This window comes from Panthera tigris, chromosome B4 (genome assembly GCF_018350195.1).
Source record: "Panthera tigris isolate Pti1 chromosome B4, P.tigris_Pti1_mat1.1, whole genome shotgun sequence".
Taxonomy (NCBI): domain Eukaryota; kingdom Metazoa; phylum Chordata; class Mammalia; order Carnivora; family Felidae; genus Panthera; species Panthera tigris.
In genome coordinates, this window is record NC_056666.1 from 71900823 (window position 1) to 71920598 (window position 19776).

General features: G+C 40.8%; 1 protein-coding gene across 2 annotated transcripts in view; it reads left to right on the forward strand.

Moving 5' to 3' along the window:
* ANO6 (anoctamin 6) overlaps positions 1-18751 on the forward strand; it is a 194031-nt gene extending 175280 nt beyond the window's left edge. For both annotated transcript variants that reach the window (XM_042992140.1, XM_042992141.1), the window contains 4 exons: positions 4425-4630; positions 8856-9058; positions 10531-10636; positions 15891-18751. In XM_042992140.1, coding sequence (XP_042848074.1) covers positions 4425-4630; positions 8856-9058; positions 10531-10636; positions 15891-16097 — 722 coding nt within the window. In that variant the 3' untranslated portion in view covers positions 16098-18751. The remainder of the gene's footprint in view (positions 1-4424; positions 4631-8855; positions 9059-10530; positions 10637-15890) is intronic.
* The last annotated feature ends 1025 nt before the right edge of the window (positions 18752-19776 follow it).

Genomic DNA, 19776 nt, shown 5'->3' on the forward strand with positions numbered 1-19776 from the left:
GGAGAAGTGTCTATTCATGTCTTTTGCCCATTTCTTCACTGGATTAAACTAAAAGGCAACCGACAGAATGGGAGAAGATATTTGCAAATGATATCAGATTAAGTGTTAGCTTCCAAAAATCTATAAAGAACTTACCAAACTCAACACCGGTGAAGTTCTTTATGGCATATGTTTTTTGGGTTTTATTTTTGAGCGAAATTTCTGTTATCTTTAGTGAATTCCCCACCATCCTTTGAGATTATTAAAGTAACCCTGGTCTGTTAACCAAATTGCTTCCCTGGATGTCTGGTCTTAACATCTGAGAATTCAGACACAGGACATAGAGAGATAGTCTGTCAGTCTAAAATCTAGCTTCAAAACCAGAAGATACCATTTTGTACTTACAGCACAGACACCCAGTCTCTTGTGAACTTGGTGAGGCCTTCCTAGGGAGCGGGTGACATAAATGAAATGCAAGAAAATGATGGAGTGGACCCTGTTTGTCTCTGGCCCTGCCTCCTCTATCCTTGTTAACTTGACCTCACCATCCTCCATCTCCAAGTTAATTTTCAAAGATCTATTCAAACAGTGACCTTCATATATTATTTTGTCCACCTAATTTACTATAATTAGTACCAACTCTTCTTTAGCATTTCCTTGTGCCCACCCGTTTTCCTCTTTCTCCAGCGCTAACCCCACCTCAGCACCCCACTATACTTCTCCAGGACTCAGGCCTGTGTTCTTCCATTTCCTCATCTCCACTGTTTCCTCCCACTACCTGCATTGGTATTTCCTCATGTTTGCAGGCCTCCTACCTCTTTATTCATTCATCTGATAAACATTTATGGAGCACCTGCTATGCCAAATACTCTTATCAATTGCTGGGGATACCAAGACAAGTAAGACTTGGTGCCTGCCCTTACAGAGCCAAGTGAGGGGTGGTCAGTATTTGGTGGATTGTTAAGAAAGTAAATGCAGATGGGACTTTCTAGAGCACATGAGATTTGAATTGGATTTTGAAGAGTGAATGGAAGTTGTTTCAAGTATGGTAAAGGGAATGGACATTTCATGTAAAGAGGTGGACATTTAACAGTACAAGGACATGAAACAGCTTGGCCACTTCAAAGTATGGCGAGAACAAAGGATCCATAGGTGGGAATGTCAGGTAAGCAAGGACTGTGTCATAATGGGTCTCATATGGTCATCCAGGGAACTAGAACTTCTCCTTAATGAACTTATCCTTACCCATGGGAATATTTGTAAGCAAGAGAACTATATAATGTTTATGTTGACAAAGATCAGATCATTCTGGCAGCAGAATGGAAGATATTTTGGTAGGAGAAGGATATTTTGGGAGGCTACACCAGGTAACCCACACAACTAGGTAATCCCCACACCTAAATAGAGGCAGTGGGTATGGGCATAGAGATCAGGGAGACAGATTGGACAAGTGCTGAAGAGATGACTAGTATGGTAGGTGAGGAATCAAATTGGTGAGATAATTTCCAGGAGATTGAATGTGCAGGTAGAATATGAGGAGAGGAGCTGGTGTCAAGGAAATGGTTCAGTGTTGAATATTTCAAGTGTGAGGTGTCGATGGGATGGATCCGTAGAAATGTCCATTAGAAAGTTGGATTCCCCAGGAGCTCAGAGAAGCTGCAGGTAAGACCCTGGGGGTGATTCAGGCATGCCAGACACAGAATTGATGATTAGGCCCTGGGGAAATGGGGCATTTAAAGGGTAAATGGGGAAAGAAATCCACAAAGGAAGAATAGCAGAACAGTTGGAAGAAATGTAGCAGAGAGTTACTCCAACATGGAAAGCTTAGAAGGTGAGAATGTTGCTTAAGAGGAATTTGAACACTGACTAAAAGGAGCATAATGCAAAATAAGTGGGCAGGGTGGGGAGGCAAGAGTTGAAACCACACTTAATTGCTGGCACAGTGGGAAAAGGTAGAAGGAGCACTACAGGTAGCGTTTAAAAGAAATTATGTGCGTGCATGCATGTGTGTGGACGCACGTGCACGCGTGCACACACACACACCTTCGCTTTTTAAAATTATTTAAGTAAAACAAAAGTCAGGGGGGAAAGCATTCCACTGAGAGGGAAATGTTTGGCCATATCAAAAGCTGCCTAGCAATCAAACAAATAAGGACTGAAAATGTACCCTGGCTTTGAAATCTGCAGCCACTGCATAGTGAGCATAGGGAGGGCCGTGGCAGGATGTAGGGCTTTGAGGAGGGAATAAGCAGAGAAATAGTTGAGGTACTTTTTCAAGAAACTCAAAGTGAAGAAGTAAGCATAGAGCATATTAGCAATATAGGGTCATGGAAAAGTTTTAGACAAGGATTATTTTTGTTTTTACATTGGGTATTTATTGCCTTGCAGAATCGGTAGGTCTTTTTTGTTCTTCATTTCAAAGCTTACAAAGTTCTTCTCGCTTGAATATCAAAACAGATGATACCATGTTGGTTTTTCTGGTGCATTATTATTTTTCAGTGAATCCATCTCTCTTTTGATGTCAAAAGGGAGGACTCCATACCAGTTTTTTCCAGTGATGTAGCTGATTGCTCCAACACTTGAATCCACTGATTTGAAGCATCACTTTTTATAATATAGTAAACTCCCATGAATATCTGCATCAATTCTGTTTAATTCATACTATTAATGCACTAGTTCTAAACTGTTTCAATTCCAGAGCATAATAATATACATTATTAGAATCTCTCAGAGGTAGACCTATTGTATCCTCTTCCAGAATGTCTCTCCTGTCGGTCGAAGCATTCCTTTTCATTATTTTACTTGTGTATATTTCTTGAAAAACTTTAGCATCCTCTTTCAGCTTTAAAAAAAAAATACCCATTTGGGATCACTAACTGAATTTGTATTGGAATTCTAAATTATATTTTGCAGAAAAAAATTGATATAAGTCCCCCCATGTTGAGTCTGCCCAATTAAGAAGCATATGGTACATCCTACCATTCATTCATTTATCATTATTTGTTTTTATTTTTTAAGACCATTATCATACCTTATTAACATTTCTCACTAACTTTTTCCTAAATGGTCTATACTTTTGTTGTCATTATAAACAACATCTTTTCTGTTTTGGATTTTTAACTGGGTTGACTGCTTGCATAGTCCTCATTTCTGGCTTCTCTTGAATAATAAGATCAGGCAACATTGGACCCTCATTCCAACATGGCAACTGTATGCAGTCCCTTCCATTTCATTAGGCTATGCACTTGACAGTTTACCACATTTGACTGCACCCACTCCACACATTTCTATTACTTGCCTGGCCCCTAGCAGGCAGATGAATTCATTTAGGGGTAGGTGATGCATAGACACAGTCAGCAGCATAATACCAAGCATTGGTGTCAACATCTATGATATCATCAACTCCGGTAATTGTCTGTCTTCCCTGAAGACGATGGCTCTTGCCTGGCCTGTGGACCTGCCAGATCTTTCCAGCCCTCTCTGTTCTTCTGCAGCATACCCTGGCTTCTCAGACCAGAAGAACATGCCAGCTCCTTCTACCTACATACCCCTCCACAGTCTTGCCCTTCCTCGCCTGATTGGTCCCTGCCCCTGTTCTGAGCAGTAGCTGTAAAGGGGCTGTAAATCTTCCTGGCATTCACAGCCTTAGTCCCATATCTGTACTCGTTTACTTGAAAGATTTCTTTTAGATCTCTGGCCTTATTTCTAACCTTTACCTCCCTGTGGTACAGCCTGCCCCAATCTCTGCCGCCCATCTATAGCAATGCCACCTAAATTACAAGGAGAAAAGTACTTCTAACCCCTCACTTGGATATTTACTTAATATGACCACATAGATGGCAACCACTTCCAGATAAAAATTCTTGAAGGATTATATTTTGCCTTATTAAGATAATTTTGTCACATTTCTGTGATTTGTAATAATATTACAAATTCTCTGAAGGCATGACAACTTGGCGTTTGCAGACTCAGGGAAGGTCGCTTATTTGCCTATTTGCAGCATATTTCCTCTAACATTCTCTACACATAGCCTTCCCAAAAGTACATTTCTTATTTCTTTTGAACTTGTTAGATACTTCCACAATACTCCTTTTCTTTTTTTAACCCAAAATCATGAATCATCTTCCAACATTGTTATTTCAACAGAGAATGAGTAACATACTGAGAGTGTCCCAACTTTAATACCAGCAAATAACTTGAGTTGATTAAAGATTTTAGGTCTATTATTCCTGTTAAGTGTATACATGTGATAGAAACTGGTTATAATTAGTCTTGTTTCCAGAGATTTCATATTTGTCTTTTGTTGAACATTGTTATTACCATGGATGTCTTTTCTCTTTGGGATTTAGTTTGTTTGCCTTTTTCTTTCTTTGTAAGAGTAAAGGAAAATACGTTGTCCTTCCATCCATCCACCACTCCATGATGTGTGTCCATTCCATTGACAGTTATTCAGTTTGGGTTCGTCACCTTATTTGTGGCCTCTTTTCCACTGGCCCCCCTGTTGGCTCTGGTGAACAATATATTGGAAATAAGAGTGGACGCATGGAAAATGACTACCCAGTATAGACGCATGGTTCCAGAAAAAGCCCAAGACATCGGAGCCTGGCAGCCCATCATGCAAGGAATAGCGATTCTGGCTGTGGTGACCAATGTGAGTAAACATAGGCTTCGCAGGGTAAAGACCTTGAAAAGTCCAAAATGCATTAGTGTTGCTACCTAAAGAATCAAATGTTTGATATTTTTTTCTAATGGGAGGGAGATGCCGGTACTATCATCTGTATAAAAACAGTTGTTATAACTGTAATTGTTATTATTTTTTTAATGTTTTTAAGTGTTTGTAATTATTTATTAATGATTTACAAAGTCAAGAGCTCTTACAGAGGCAGTTGCTAAAAGTGACCATGATACTATCATTGCTCATTTGCTAACGTTTTTATTTAACGGGAACATAGTAATAGTAATAACAGTAAGTACCAACTCTCTTAATCCTGATGCGACTATAAAAAGAGCTATACAATAGTGCTGTTGTAATAAAGATAGACATCTGCCCACTTACAGTGTTTACTGCCCACAAATAAGAACTATCCTTCTACCATATTTTACTATATATTCCAAACTATCAATTTAAAATATTGACTATTTGATGATGAGGTATGTTCACGCACTTTGTGTGTTCCAATCATGTCTCCTAGGGTTCTTCAAGGAGGGGGGGCTTTAGGGTGGGTCCCATCTCTCCTCCCCACCCCGTCTGTCCCCTTGGCCTTTGCTGGCCACCCTCTAGTCATTAGCTAAGCAGCCTCATACCCTGCATGTGTCCCAGCTCTGAGGGAACAGAACAACCTGTATAGATTTTGGACCAATCTGAACAGTCTCTCTTTGCCCCCCCCCCCCCCCCCCCCCCCCCCCCCCCCCCCCCCCGCCCCGCTCCTTTTTTTGAAAACACAGGCCAGCAGGGAGTTTTCAGGGAGAACAATTTCCATGCCAGCCCAGCAGGGGAATGAGCACTTTCCTTAGAAATATGCTTACAATTAGGGCTATTTCCTCCCTTATTTCACTACCCATTTTACTCCTGGGTCACTGACAATTCCCAAAAGATGATATCCCAGTTTTCATTTCTTAGTTAAGCCACACTTGCCCTGAGTCCCCAGTCTTTTCCCACAAGCACCTGTAGAAACAGAACAGAACTCAGTGCCTGTGGGTCAGTCTTCTGGATGAGGGAACATTCTGGATGAGGGAACATTTCAGTCACAGGCCAGACTCTCAGTCCACCTGTCAGTATTGTAGCTTCCCAGCTGCATGACCTTGGGCCAGGCCTTAACACTTCAGAGCTTCATTTTATTGTTTGTAAATTGAATAATTCCCTATCGCATATTTTAAGAATATTATATACCATAAAGGATGACCAAGGACTTCAGTGAGTTAATGCATGGAATACACAGAGCCTGGTCCTCATGGAATGTTAGCTGCTGCTGTTTTATCATCATTATCCATCATCAGTAATAGTGACTCTGTGTAGACTTCCAACAGGTGTCTAAACTAAAGGCACAAGAATTTTACAATTCTTGTGGTTACAGTTTTACACAACAAAGCAAGTTATCTGGAACCCAGCTGTCACCACCCGTCAAGAACTCTCAATTTATCTGAATTGTATGTTATCCCTACTTTTTGGAGAAAGTTACAAATTGTACACACACACACAAAACAACTGCTAGGTTGTATCATTTTCTATTCACCCAAGTAACCCACACCTTCAACGTCCACTGTGTTACAATCATGAAAGAATTAATCTGTCACATTAAATATGCTATAGAACACTAAGCAAGGCAGGAACGTGGAATTGTGTACATTAGGAAAATTTTAGCAACAAGGTTTGAAACTAAAAGCATTTTTGTTTGACCTTCAGCTAGCCAGAAAATTCAAATGACTCTTACTGCCCAGTCCTCAGCACTCTGGTTTGCTTGTGTCAGGCACCTTTTCCTAGTATCCCCAGGATGGCTCCACTCCATTAGCACAGATGGGGTACTGGCTGTGTTTCTAGGTCTACTCTGTGTGGATGTGTCTGTGTATACACACACAGGCACATGTGTGCTTGCTAATTGGTGCTGCTGGTTCTTATCCAGTAGTTGTTTCTTCTTACAACTTAGGCATCGTTTCCTTGCACCGTAGGAAAACTGCTTTTTAGATCATTGATTGAATGATGGACAATCCTTTTCTTTCCCATATTATTAGGATTTGTTACAGCTTCCAAGATGCAGGTTCTGTGTATGTTTGTATATATGCCTTTAAGAATGAAACATGTAAATTATCCCCTCACACTCCTAATATGTGCCTGCAAAATGTACTGGGCACTCAAGTGCTAACTTTCTATAATAGGGGAGCTTTTAACTGTAGGAAGAAGAGAATAGCCACCAGGGATGAGAATGGACATCGAATCATTCATTTTAAAGCTGCTAGTCCCCAGCAAAGAAGCTGAATTGACACGGTCGTATCAGGCCACAATGTCTGCCGTTGAAGACCCAATTTTAATTTAGTTTGATATAAATGGAAAATTGTGTTCAGAACAGCATAGGAAATGAAGCACACTGCATTTATTTGTACTCTTGCAGCGTGTCTCAAAGCAGCTCAATTCAGGAGGAAAAATATCTTGTCAGAAGACAAGAGAATTATCTTCCTTGTTGGAATTTTTGCAGCTTCCTGGAGCACATCTGCAGGTGATTCTGTAAAAAGCTATAGTTAAATGATAACAGGAAATTTTAAACTATTCAAATCTGGTAAAGTAAAATATTCTTGCCTTACCCCCTCCCCCCTCCACCAGCCACAAGCAGACACACGCACACTTGGGAGGAAATGACAAAGCTGGTCTACTAGTGGGGGTCATTTTGCAATAGAAAAGCCCCTTAGTTGTTTTTCTTGCTCTGACTGAGACCTTGTTTGTTGGCTTGTGGTCTCTCTGCATCTAAACCACATGTTCAGATGAATAGTATTAAAAATCACGTTGTGCCAAAAACCTGTCTTTCTGCCTCAATAAATCACTGAATCATTTAACTTTGTTTATTCACATAGAATATGGATTTAAGTATATCCCTTACTTGCTCCTTCCTTCAAGCCAGTTTTACACATTGGAGAGTTTAAAGCCCAAATTAAAGAATTTTAGAGAAAATTCATTAATTTGTAATTCATAATAGCTTTGCATCCTAATAGAGGTCTGCCTGACACAGGCCCACGTTTAAAATTGACCTATATTTATGCCTTTAATTTGAGAACATAACTATGATAATGTTCGTAACTTTGTCCAGTTAGCCTTTTTGAAGCTTAGAAGCTTAGACACTAGATCTTATAAAATAGGCATACATTTGACTATATGAATGAAATAATTCCAATATACTTTCTTGCTTCCTATGTTTTAAAGTTAACTTAAAAAATTCTTGTTTTCTAATGAAGCAACATACATAAGTATATACTGAGAGTTTAAAATCAGACTATGGGTTGACTTGTATAAATAAGTCAAGATACTCTAGGGGAAAAAGTATGAATTTGAAGACCATTATTAGATCAAGGAAATATATTTTATTCAATTTATATTCTATTTTTAAGAGTCAAGGGATTTAAAAGATCAGTTTTATTTCAATTATAAATTCTACAAAGGAATTGTATAAGGCCAAATTATTATAATATTGACCCTAATATTACTTCTACAAAACGGTCTTCTAAATCATAAAAGAGAGCTGAAAATTATATCTAGTAGAGTTCCAAGATTGATTGAATTGTATAATATTCTAATTTATGAAAATCTAATTTATATATAATATATGCAAGCAACTCGAGTTATCCAGGATATGATGGTCTACAATTATTCTTGCTGTACTTAAGAAACAGGCAACTTGGGGCACCTGGGTGGCTCAGTCGGTTAAGTGGCTGACTTCGGCTCAGGTCATGATCTCACAGTCCGTGAGTTCAAGCTCACGTCGGGCTCTGTGCTGACAGCTCAGAGCCTGGAGCCTGTTTCTGATTCTGTGTCTCCCTCTCTCTGACCCTCCCCCGTTCATGCTCTGTCTCTCTCTGTCTCAAAAATAAATAAACGTTAAAAAAAAAAAAAAAGAAACAGGCAACTTGCCAGCTTTTGCTTTCCAATTGTAGGTGGACTTCTGGACAGCCTTTATTTGAACTGAAGACAAGAGGAAGTAACTATTCTTTAAAGCAGCTGCTCAAAGACTTTAGGACATTCACTATCTATGTCCATTAGGAAAGAATTAAAGTTTCTGAATCTTTCAGTTTTAAAAAAATCAACTGATGAAACTATAATTCTGGCACATTTGTTAACCATAGCTATAAAGGCTCTAAATTAATGTCCCCTTACTGTTTTCCTCCCAATATAGGCCATGATCATCGCTTTCACATCAGACATGATCCCCCGCCTGGTGTATTACTGGTCCTTCTCCGTCCCTCCCTATGGGGACCACACCCACTACACCATGGAGGGATACATCAACAACACTCTTTCCTACTTCAACATCGCAGACTTCAAAAACAGAAGCAAAGGAAATCCATATTCTGGGCTTGAAAAACATACCACATGCAGGCAAGTTCTGCTGACGTGTTTAAAAATGCACTTCATCTTTTAAAGGACTTTTATTGTAATGTAATTCTAAATAAAATTGCTGGAGACATTTTTTCCTAGCTTTCTTTTCAGCCAAACTTAAAAGATCTAAAAGTTAATACAGAGGTCAGAACTTTCTAATGAAACAATAAAACATGATATAAAGATGAGGGTTTCAAATGATTACAGAGATACTGATCCAAGAGAAAAGTTTTTTTTGTATCTTAGAAATGAAGAAATGCAAGGAGTTCCAAAAAACAAGTTCATTCAGTTGGTATGACGAATCTGTTATCCAAGCACAACCTGATGTATTTAGTGATGACAAACTATCACTCTCACTTCAAGAGATACAAAAATGAGAAATGTAAATACCTCAGCCTAGCCCAGAAGTATTCTCTGAAAGTATTCCAGAGCTCTCTGCATTGATTGTAATGGCCTTAAGGTCAACTGTAGTCAGTAGATGTCAAGTAAATCACTAATTGATAGTTTGTTCACTATAGGTCATGGAGTTTGTTTTTTAAAATCCTTTAAAAAAATTTTTTTTAATGTCTATTTTTTGAGAGAGGGGCAGAAAGAGGGAGACAGAATCTGAAGCAGGCTCCAGGCTCTGAGCTGTCAGCACAGAGCCTGACATGGGGCTTGAACTCACGGACTGTGAGATCATGACCTGAACCAGTCAGATGCTTAACCGACTGAGCCACCCAGGTGCCCCAAGAGTTTGTTTTTTAAATCATAGTCTTAACCCAGAAGAGGCTCTAAATACTCATTTAGCTCAACTCCTCAAACCCTTTTCTGGTTCAAATTCTCAGCAACACAACCAAGAAACCAGAAAAAAGCCCCGAATAAGTGTTTCAAATTTACACACTGTAGAGCCTCTTGAGAATCCCACATCGAATCTGCTTACTTTTACTTGACATAATTCTAAACAGTTGTTAGACTCTTCTAGGTCAAATAGATTACAGGTAGGAAATTTGAGATGTGCTACCTGAGGGAAGACACCAACAGCGGTAGCACATGACGTCTCATAAGGACAAGAGTTTGAAAAGTGTAACAAGCAGATGGGTGCTACTCTTTACAGAGAGAGATCGCGTGTGGCTAAGTGAAGCCTGAGGATACGTTATATAAATAAATTTATAAACCTGTTTCTGAAAATACGCTGAATCGTTTTAGTTATACTCTTTTGAGAAAGCAAGGATGAAACTGGCAAAAAAAATGTTAACACTTTTGTTTGTTTTCACATAGATGGAATACATCATTACCATCTTCTGTTAAGTGAAGTATTACGGGAGTAGTTATTTCAGGATTTTGTCAGCAAATTAAACTCTGAGAAAATTTATATGATGTCCAACTTAAAAGAGCATTGTATTAAATATGACCTCTTTTGAAATGGGCCCTTGCTTACAGTAGTTAGTCAAGAAGAATTATCTCCTTATATCCTTCCATTTTGTTTCCAGGTATCGTGATTTCCGGTACCCACCTGGACACCCACAAGAGTATAAACACAACATCTATTACTGGCACGTGATTGCAGCCAAGTTGGCTTTTATCATTGTCATGGAGGTAGGAGACGTCTACTTTGAAATAGTTGATAAGGTAGTATATTTGCAGACCTTTTGTTAGAATTCAGTGTCGCCAACTCTGACTTCAAATACGTTCTTATCTCTTGCTAATAATTAGTTTAGGACATGCATTAATCAAATTTAACATGAGAATGCCCATAATGCTCTAATAAAATGAAATTGGCTGTCTGCTTGAAAAGGTGAGTGCATGTTTGCTAAGGGGATTCAGTCCCTCTCAATTCAGTATTGAGTGCCTTTTTTTTTTTTTTTTTTTAATTTGGGGCACAGGGGCTGCATGATGGACTGTGAAGGGTCTTATTTAAGACTACTAAGATGTGATCTCTGCTCTCGAGAAACTTTCTCAGGGCACATCACATTATGGCAGCAGTGTGAGTGCTACAGCTCCAGAGAACACATTTGTGTTCTAGACAGTAAGGAGAAAGAAAGGTGAGGCTAGCTGTATCTGTTCCTTTGCGTCAGCAAAGAAAATGCTTTTCCAGAAGCCTTCAGAGCAGACTTCCACCTGTATCACACTGGCAATAACTAGAGCTCAAGGTTCCTCCCAGCAGCAAAGTAGGCTGGGGCAGGAGGTATTTGGTTTGCTCTGAACAAAATGAGAATCTGTTAGCAAGAAAAAAGTGTGAGATAGGCTGCCTGCCTGGCTTTGACAATTTTTCTAGTATTGTTTGGTAGCTATTAAACAAACATCAACAGAAGAAGAAACAATTCATCATTAGCTCACCAGCATCAGTGGTTTCCTGTAGTATCTGCTATATCAGCAAGAATCACTAGTTTATATTCAAATATGGAGTTGCCGAAGTATTTACACTGCTGCTTCTGATATCAGGTTTGACTAGATACCGTGAGGGGCCATTTCCCTACAAGACATTTAGAATAAGCTTAAATCTCCCAGAAGGGGGAGAGCAGGGAGGACAAGGAACAGGAAGAAGGACAGAACTTCGAGGAGGGGCCGTGGTGTGGCTCCGGGCAAGAGCCATTACATGATGTCGCCATGTGGGAGGGCCCCCAGCTGGACGCACGCCGCCAGGGAGTGTGGGAGCGAGCGAGGGTGCAGGTGGACTCAGAGTCCCTGGACGAGGAGGACTGCTGAGCCCTAGCAGCCAGGCCCACCCGTCACACGTAGATGCCCAGGCCTGCCTCCACCCCCACTGGCCACCCGTGGAGCAGAGACCTGTTGGGGAAGCACTGTGCTTCCCCTTTGTGTCTGTCCCCTGGGCTGTTATTCTGTCTAACTCCTGTGATTTCCAGCTAATAATGAAATGAGTATAAAGGGTTTTTTTAATGAGAAAAGAAAATGTCCTTTGCATTTTTGAACTCACTGGAAGGAAGGAGAATCCACAAAGAGGAGGGGGAAAGGTGTGGTGGTCAAAATAGAACAAGTGCGGTTATCAGTGATGCCATCTACAGGCTCAGGAGACCCAGCAGTGGGTCAGAAGTGAGGTGGACCAGCTGAGCTAGAGACTTTTGGATTCATCCAGGGGCCCCCAAAGTGCTCAATTTGCCTCACCATAGAAGGAAATGTGTATATTCTCCGCAGAAAAAAGTGTCCTCAATTTAGACCACAGTTTTTTCTCAGATTGAAATAATCAAATATGAACTTCCAAAGATCAACAATAACCAGGGGAAATAAGAAAAACCAGGAGTGAGATTCAGCCAAAAAAAGAAAAGCAACTAATTTGGACCCTCAATAACTTCAAGAGTATCTGTTATCAGATAAGGAATGACCACGTTTAAACAAAGAAATGAGAGATTCAAAAATGAGCAAACAGTAAGAAACTAAAAAAGTACTAGGCAATTTTGAGAAACAGAAGTTTGAAAACAGAATGAATTGGGAGATAGGTCTGAAAAAAATTATTCCCAACACCTCACAGGGAGAGAGGAAAGTGGAAAATACAGAAAAGAGATTAAGCAATTTTCAAAAGATTCACAGAAGAAAAAAACAATGGATCATAGAGGAGAGGCAGTTTGAAGAGTTAATGGCTCAAATTCTTCCCAAATAAATGACAGGTGTCTGTTCACAGAGCAGAAAGCACAACAGACATCAAGAAGAATACAGAAATCCGTGCTTCCACAGATTGGGACAGAAGTGCAGCTCACCAAAGATAAGATCGTAAAAGTGCCCAGAGAACAAGGACAGATGACTGATCAGGAAAATTATAATTGGAGTGAGAGTAGACTGTAACAGCAACACAGAGGTGAGAAGAGAGTAGTCGAATCTCTTCAAAATGCTAAAGAAGATAACTGTAAACCTAGAATTATAGCAAAACTCTGAGTTACTGAAAAATCTTTCCATAACGAAAACACTAGGCCATATGGTTTTATAGGAGAGCAATACCATACTTCCTAGAACAGATCGTTTTCGTTTCCTTCAGAGATTAGAAAGCGGAAACACTCTCCAACTCCTTATACATCTTAAAATCAGACAGGAGAAAGAGAAAGGGAAATTCTAAACCAGTCTCACTCATTACATAGATGGAAAGATCTTCCTAAAATGCGCCAATTGAATCTAGCAATATACTTTTTTTAAGTTTATTTATTTTGAGAGCGAGTGAGAGAGAGCATGCGTGCAAGCAGGGGGAAAGGCAGAGAATCTAAAGCAGCCTCTGTGCTGCCAGCACAGAGCTTGATGCAGGGCTCAATCCCACAAACCATGAAACCATGTCCTGAGCCAAGGTCAAGAGTCGGACACCTAACTGACTGAGCCACCCAGGTGCCCCAGAATCTAGCAATCTACTTCTTAAAGATGACATCAGACCACATTGGTTTATCCCAGAAATATCAGGGTGACATAACATAGAAAATCCACCTATCTATAAATATTACCTACCTCAGAAATAGAAAATAAAAACCTCTCTTTCCCACAATATCGTTTGCCTCTTCACTGTATAATTTCCATAATTGAGACACACTAGTACCTCTCATCTCGAATATTCTCCACCCTCATATTACCTAGTGTATCAAAGCATTTGACACAGAAACTGATCATTCTCTCCTCCTTGAAGTTACTATTACTCCTTACTTGGCTCCCAGGAAAACACTTTTTTTTTTTTTTTTGCCTTTTCTCTTACCTTAAGTCCCTTCTTAATTGCATTGCTAGTCCCTTCCTTCTCTTAGTGATCCTGGGGCTCATTCCTTGGTTGTCATCTTTTCTCTCTCCTCACAGCCTTGATGATCTCATGCAGTCCATTGGCTTTAAATGCCATCTATATGCCAGTGACTCACAATATATGTATATAGATATATAGATATCTCTGAAACACCTCTCTCCTGAACTCAACCCATGAATCCAAATGCCCACTTGACCTTTCTGCTTGTGTTATATCTAACACATAAATCTACTGCCCCAAGTGCCCATATTTTCTTAAATTCAGTTGGAATGTTCTCTCTGTCCTGCCCTAAATGTTCTGTCCACAGTGAGTCTGCCCCCTCTCAGTCATGGCAGTTCCATGTCACTGCTTGCTCAGGGTAGAATTCTTGGGAGTCCCCCCACTTACTCCACATACAGTCCTGTTGGCTTTGCCTTTGAAAGTACATCACAGGTCTGAACACTTCTTACCAACTCTGCTGCTACCACCAGGTTGGTAATTAGGCCATTTTTTGGCCTGACTTAGGGCCGCAGTCTGCTAACTGGGCTCCCTACTGCCTTCATAGGTCACTGAGTAAAAGCCAAAGTCCTCACTGTGATACGCAAGGCCTCACACAGTCTAGCCATGCTCTGTTATCACTCTCAAGTCACCTTTCCTCACCCGCTGCACTCCTGCCTTGCCATTACTTGAAATATAGCCTGTAGGCTTTCGTCACATAGACTCTGCACTGGCTGTTCCCTCTGCTTCGAATCTCTTTCCTCTTGATTTCTGCATGGCTGTTTCCCTCACCTCCTTAAAGTCTTTGCTCATTGAGGCATATCCAGACTGATCTGTATGAAACCTATATGAAATTTGCCTCCCATATAACGCAGAAACTCTTACCACTTTAACACCATGTACAACTTACTTATGTTTAACTCTGTTTATTGTATCTTATCTATCTCCTTGCTGGGTCAGAGATTTGTGAGTACTGAACAAATAAAAAAGTCTTCAACGTCATTAGTCATCAGGGAAATGTAAAGTAAGACCAAAGTGAAAGTCCATTTTATAATCTCTGTGTTGGTTTAAAAAAAAAAATTGATGACAACAAGTGCTGTCAAGAATATAAAGCAAGGGGCGCCTGGGTAGCTCAGTCGGTTAAGCATCTGACTTGGGCTTAGGTCATGATCTCACAGTTCATGAGTTCGAGTCCTGCATTGGGCTCTGTGCTGACAGCTCGGAGCCTGGAGCCTGCTTCAGATTCTGTGTCTCCCTCTTTCTCTCTGCCCCTCTCCTGCTCGTGTTCTGTCTCTCTCAAAAATAAACATTTTTTAAAACTTAAAAAAAGAGAGAGCAAATGAAACTATCACACACTGCTGGTGGGTGTGGAAGCTGGTTTAACTGGTTTGGAAAATACTTTGGTACCATCTTGGAAATTTAAACATTCATGTAACCTAGAGTCTTGGCACTTCTACTCCTAGGTCATGCCCTTGAGAAACTCTCACAGATATCCTCCAGAATCCAAGTGCACAAACATTCCCAACATCATTTCTCTAATACAAACACTAGAAACAAGCGCAATACGTTTTGATGGGGGAATGGATAAATTATAGCGTATGCAAACAAGAGAATATTAACCAGAATTGGTAATGAATGGACTACAGTTAATGTACAATAACACTGATGAATCTTAGAAACTAGTTTTAAACGAAAAAACAATTTTCCAAAGACTGCCATACTTTTTTATAAAGCTCAAACAAGACTAAACAATATATTCCTGTGGGATATATACATATTTGTTAAGCTCGTTCTCAAAAATAAGATGATACAGATATACTCACACATAGGGTAGTGTTAACCTTTGGGGAAGAGCTCCCGGAATGAGCTAGGAAAGGAACGTCTCCAAAAATACTACAGCATCGGCAGTGTCATGGTGAGTGTCAGAGACATTAGACACATTATCTTCTACATATCAAATAGTATTCTTGCAATTTTTAAAGTAACAATGGAGCTCGTGGGTAGAGGCACATTGCGCGGGAGAGATTGGATATGTCTGTAGATATGCCCAGCCCCGTGTCCAGATCCGCTGCCAGATGACCTGCAATGGAAGGAACTCTGGGTTCCCCTCCATTTCGTTGCGGCTGACCTTTTTCTTCTTCTCTCCCACAGCACATCATCTACTCTGTGAAATTTTTTATCTCCTATGCAATTCCAGATGTATCCAAAAGCACGAAGAGCAAGATCAAGAGAGAAAAATACCTAACGCAAAAGCTTCTTCACGAAAATCACCTCAAAGATGTGACAAAAAATATGGGGGTCATAGCTGAGAGGATGGTGGAAGTGGTAGATAACAATTTACGACCCAAATTAGAATAAGAGCTTTATGTTCTGAGAAGCACTTTACAGAATTTAACTCCGTCAAAATATATTATGAATCACTAATGAGGATGTCTGAGTGAAAACACTTTGGCAAATAGGAGTCTTAGCTATTGCCATTTTCATATAGATTATTTTTCGGTTTCAGCCAGCCACGCAGGAACTGGAAAGTGCATAAAACTAATCACCTGGAAAACCAGAAATGTTACCCTTTTTTGATAAATTTGAATTTCAGTAACACAGAAAAAGTCTCTTCGTGTGCTTAAAAACTACCCCTTCCGAAGCAGAATGGATTTCTGTCCCTCCGTCTGATTATTTTCATTTCTTTCTGTTCTCAAGCACATGGTCCCCTTTAAGGCAGTGTTTCATTTCTTCACTTAGCCAAATCTGTGCCAGAGTTCTCTTTCCCTTACAGTACTTTTGTTAAAGACGAGACATGCTTCCCTTTGTGTGATTAAAAATAGCTAACTCAGAATTTCAGTTTGAATGCCATATTAAGTGGCAGATAGACTCAAGAATTCACAATATGTCGGTGTGTTAGCACATCCCTACAGAAAACGAAACCTCACTTACTAAGAGGGAATAGTTTCCGTCTCCAATTTGGCCTATCTTTTCATCTCAAAGAAACACACTTAATGGATCGGAATAAAGATAGCAAGGTTCTGAAGTGTATTTGTGCTAATCCGCAGTGACACTTTTTATCTTCCAGGAGCACTCTTAGAACATTCTGTGCCTAATCAGTGTTGACTGCTTTGCAGATCTCAAGGGAGTCAGATGACAAAAGTAGGGAAAGTTATAGATTCAAATAGAATTGTAACTCCTATTGACCAGAATAATTAATGTACCTCTTCTAAAGATACGTAGTTTCTTAAAATTACATTTTTATCAACATAATGGTCCGGAAGGACAAGCCCATCCGTTTGCCACCAGTTTCCTTTTATGCATTAGATCCAGGAGGTACAGCATCACAGATCACAGGCATCGCCAGGAACCGCTCACTGTGCAGCCACTGTGACGTGAGGGTGCTGTGCACACACGCTTAAGAGTACAACCGGTGCCCTAATTGTGAGGCGCTCAGGGTTCCCTGCGTGGGGAGCGCCTTTTCCACAAGGATTCCGGGTATCCAAGTGATGAGCATACCAAAGCATGTGCCATGGTGAAGGTGGTTCCCTGCAGCCTCCATTCCCTTGTTCCCAGCCCAGTAACTTGTCTGTAACTGCACGCACCAGGGGAGTGGTGGGCAGAGGAGAGAGGCAGGGATAGACCCGCATCACTCCCAATCCAGAAGAGACACTCTGGTGTTGATTTGAGCTTCCAGCCTCCCTCAGGCTGCGGTTTGGTCACAACCCCTTCCCTGAACTGCACGTAACTTCCCGCTGAATGCCTGCACCACGCACATGTTGTCTTCAGGTGGTTCAACTCAGCAGTCTTTACTGTGCTTTACTGCCTTTCAGGTGCAAGGCCCTCTGGTAGGCTCCGGACAAGACACGGGGCCTCACCGCTCACCCTTGACTGGTAACGGGGGAGTGCCGGGGGTAAGAGAGGGTGGCTGGCACTGGGTTCTTACCGGGTGGACTGCCACCCACTGGGGTGCTGCTACATGCCCAAGTGCCATAGGAGCCGAGCCACTCAATCCCAGCAGCAGAGGAAACCTGTTGCAGCGAGCAGATTTAGAGGCTCGATATAATAGAGCTGCTTAACTCAAGGCCACGATTCTAAGTGCCTGCCATGAATGTTCAAACAGACCCAGAAACCAAAATCACTATTTATGTAGGATTCATCAAAGCAGTATCCTGAACTTTTGCGTTGTCCCAATGGACAAGGGACAACATTTCACTAACTTTCTTGATCACGTTAACAATGTGAATGAGTGCTCACAACAGGCCGCACGCGCTCTGACTGCACAGGGAGTGAGAAAGGAGTTTCGTCCCGGCTTCTCGTCCCGCCCAGACTGGGTGCAGCTGTTCCTTTCCCTGCTCACCTGTGACGCCGCTCCCGGAGTGGCATCACTTCTGCCCCTCGTACCTCAGCTCTTTGAAGCGCAGGACTATCTCCTCATGTTGGATTTGCCAACTACTCACTGTTTATGGGAGCGTAGAGAAGGAAATGTTTTTTTGCCTTATCTCCTTGTATATAAACTAGAACTTTAAAAAGTGTGCATGTGTGTTATTCATAAACCATCTTTCATAAATTGCCTTCATAGTTTAAAATGTGCTTTTGTGGACAGGAGGGGGAAAAACTCTACATTTTTAAAGGCAGAAAATACGTGTGACACTGCCAATAGTCCCCTAAGCAGCGAGGTAGTGGGGATCCGGGGTCACCTGTGACACCACAGTGTTAATGGAACTCTAGTGCTGACTTGTCAGTGTGAAGACAAATGTGGGACTGTGTCTGCAGGCAGTCACTGGGCTGGATCTGTAAATGTAAGCAGCACCCCAAGAAAAAGGGGGTGTGCGACAGTGCCCCTGTGAAAGGAATACCTAGCCCTAGACCTGCCCAGTGTTAACCACTAGAGAACGTTTCATTTTATATCCTTTTGTAATGCCTGTGAATTTTAACATTGAAGCATTAGACCAAAATACTCAGGAGATTTTCCTTTAAATATCCCTCAAATATTTTAGATGTGTCAATAGAAAGGGAAAGCTATCGTTTTTGTTTGAAAACTAAGCAAGGCCATCTTGTAAACTGTCACCAAATGCCTTCCCTTGTAATTATCCGTGGGTGCATCTTGGATTTCAGAAAACATTAATTCACTGGGGGGGGAGGGAAGGGGGATGGGCAGAATGTGCTCTGTTATTGAAACACTGCTTGTACCATTTTCTCATTGTGCCTATTATATGTTAAGATGTTTGAAAACTTAAAATGTATGAGCAGCTTAACGAAAGAACTGAAATATACATGATGCTTTCATACACTGTGGCATAAGATGTAAAGTTTGTAATGTTTTGTGAATTTCTGTGCATTTTAATATTCTTTTATAATTATAAGCATTTTAGTAAATTCATTTTTAAAAACAGCACTGTGGTCTACTCTGTCTTCGTGTTTTTAAGGAGAGCATATATATCTCAATCATCACCTAGATAACAAATGTGTGCTTTTGTGTAAATGATATTTTTCACAGCCTACACTTACTTTAAACATGACTTTTCTGGGAAAAAAGTTGGGTGTGGGTTTTCAGCCACAACTGCTAAAAACCAGTTGTTGGGATTGAGCCCTGCCCAGGATACCAAGCCTGAGACCAGGTGGGAGCTGAAAACCAGCCCACCTCTGCTCACCACACCAGGTACGCCGGAGTCAGGCTGCGTCAGCAAGGAGGAAGAGGCATTTTTCTCTAAATACATAAAGTTGGCTTCTGTATGCTAAAACCATGATTGCAGGGGACAGTGCCCCTCAGGGCAAGTCGCTAATAATCCCAGAAAGGCTCTGAACCTGCTGTGGCCCTGGGTACAGAAAGGGAAATTACGGAAAAGAAAATAAAGGAACATCTCATTATAAAAATCAATGTTTTTTTATCCTGTACGACATACCCAGATTTTAACTCATTCTATGTATATGTGTATATATTTGATTTGTTTAATTAGCCAGCTTAAATCTCATTGGGCTTCCAGGAAAACTCTGTAACTGGACCAACAGGAAGAAGTCTTTTCTGATCCTTATGTGACACTCTTGAGACCAGCAC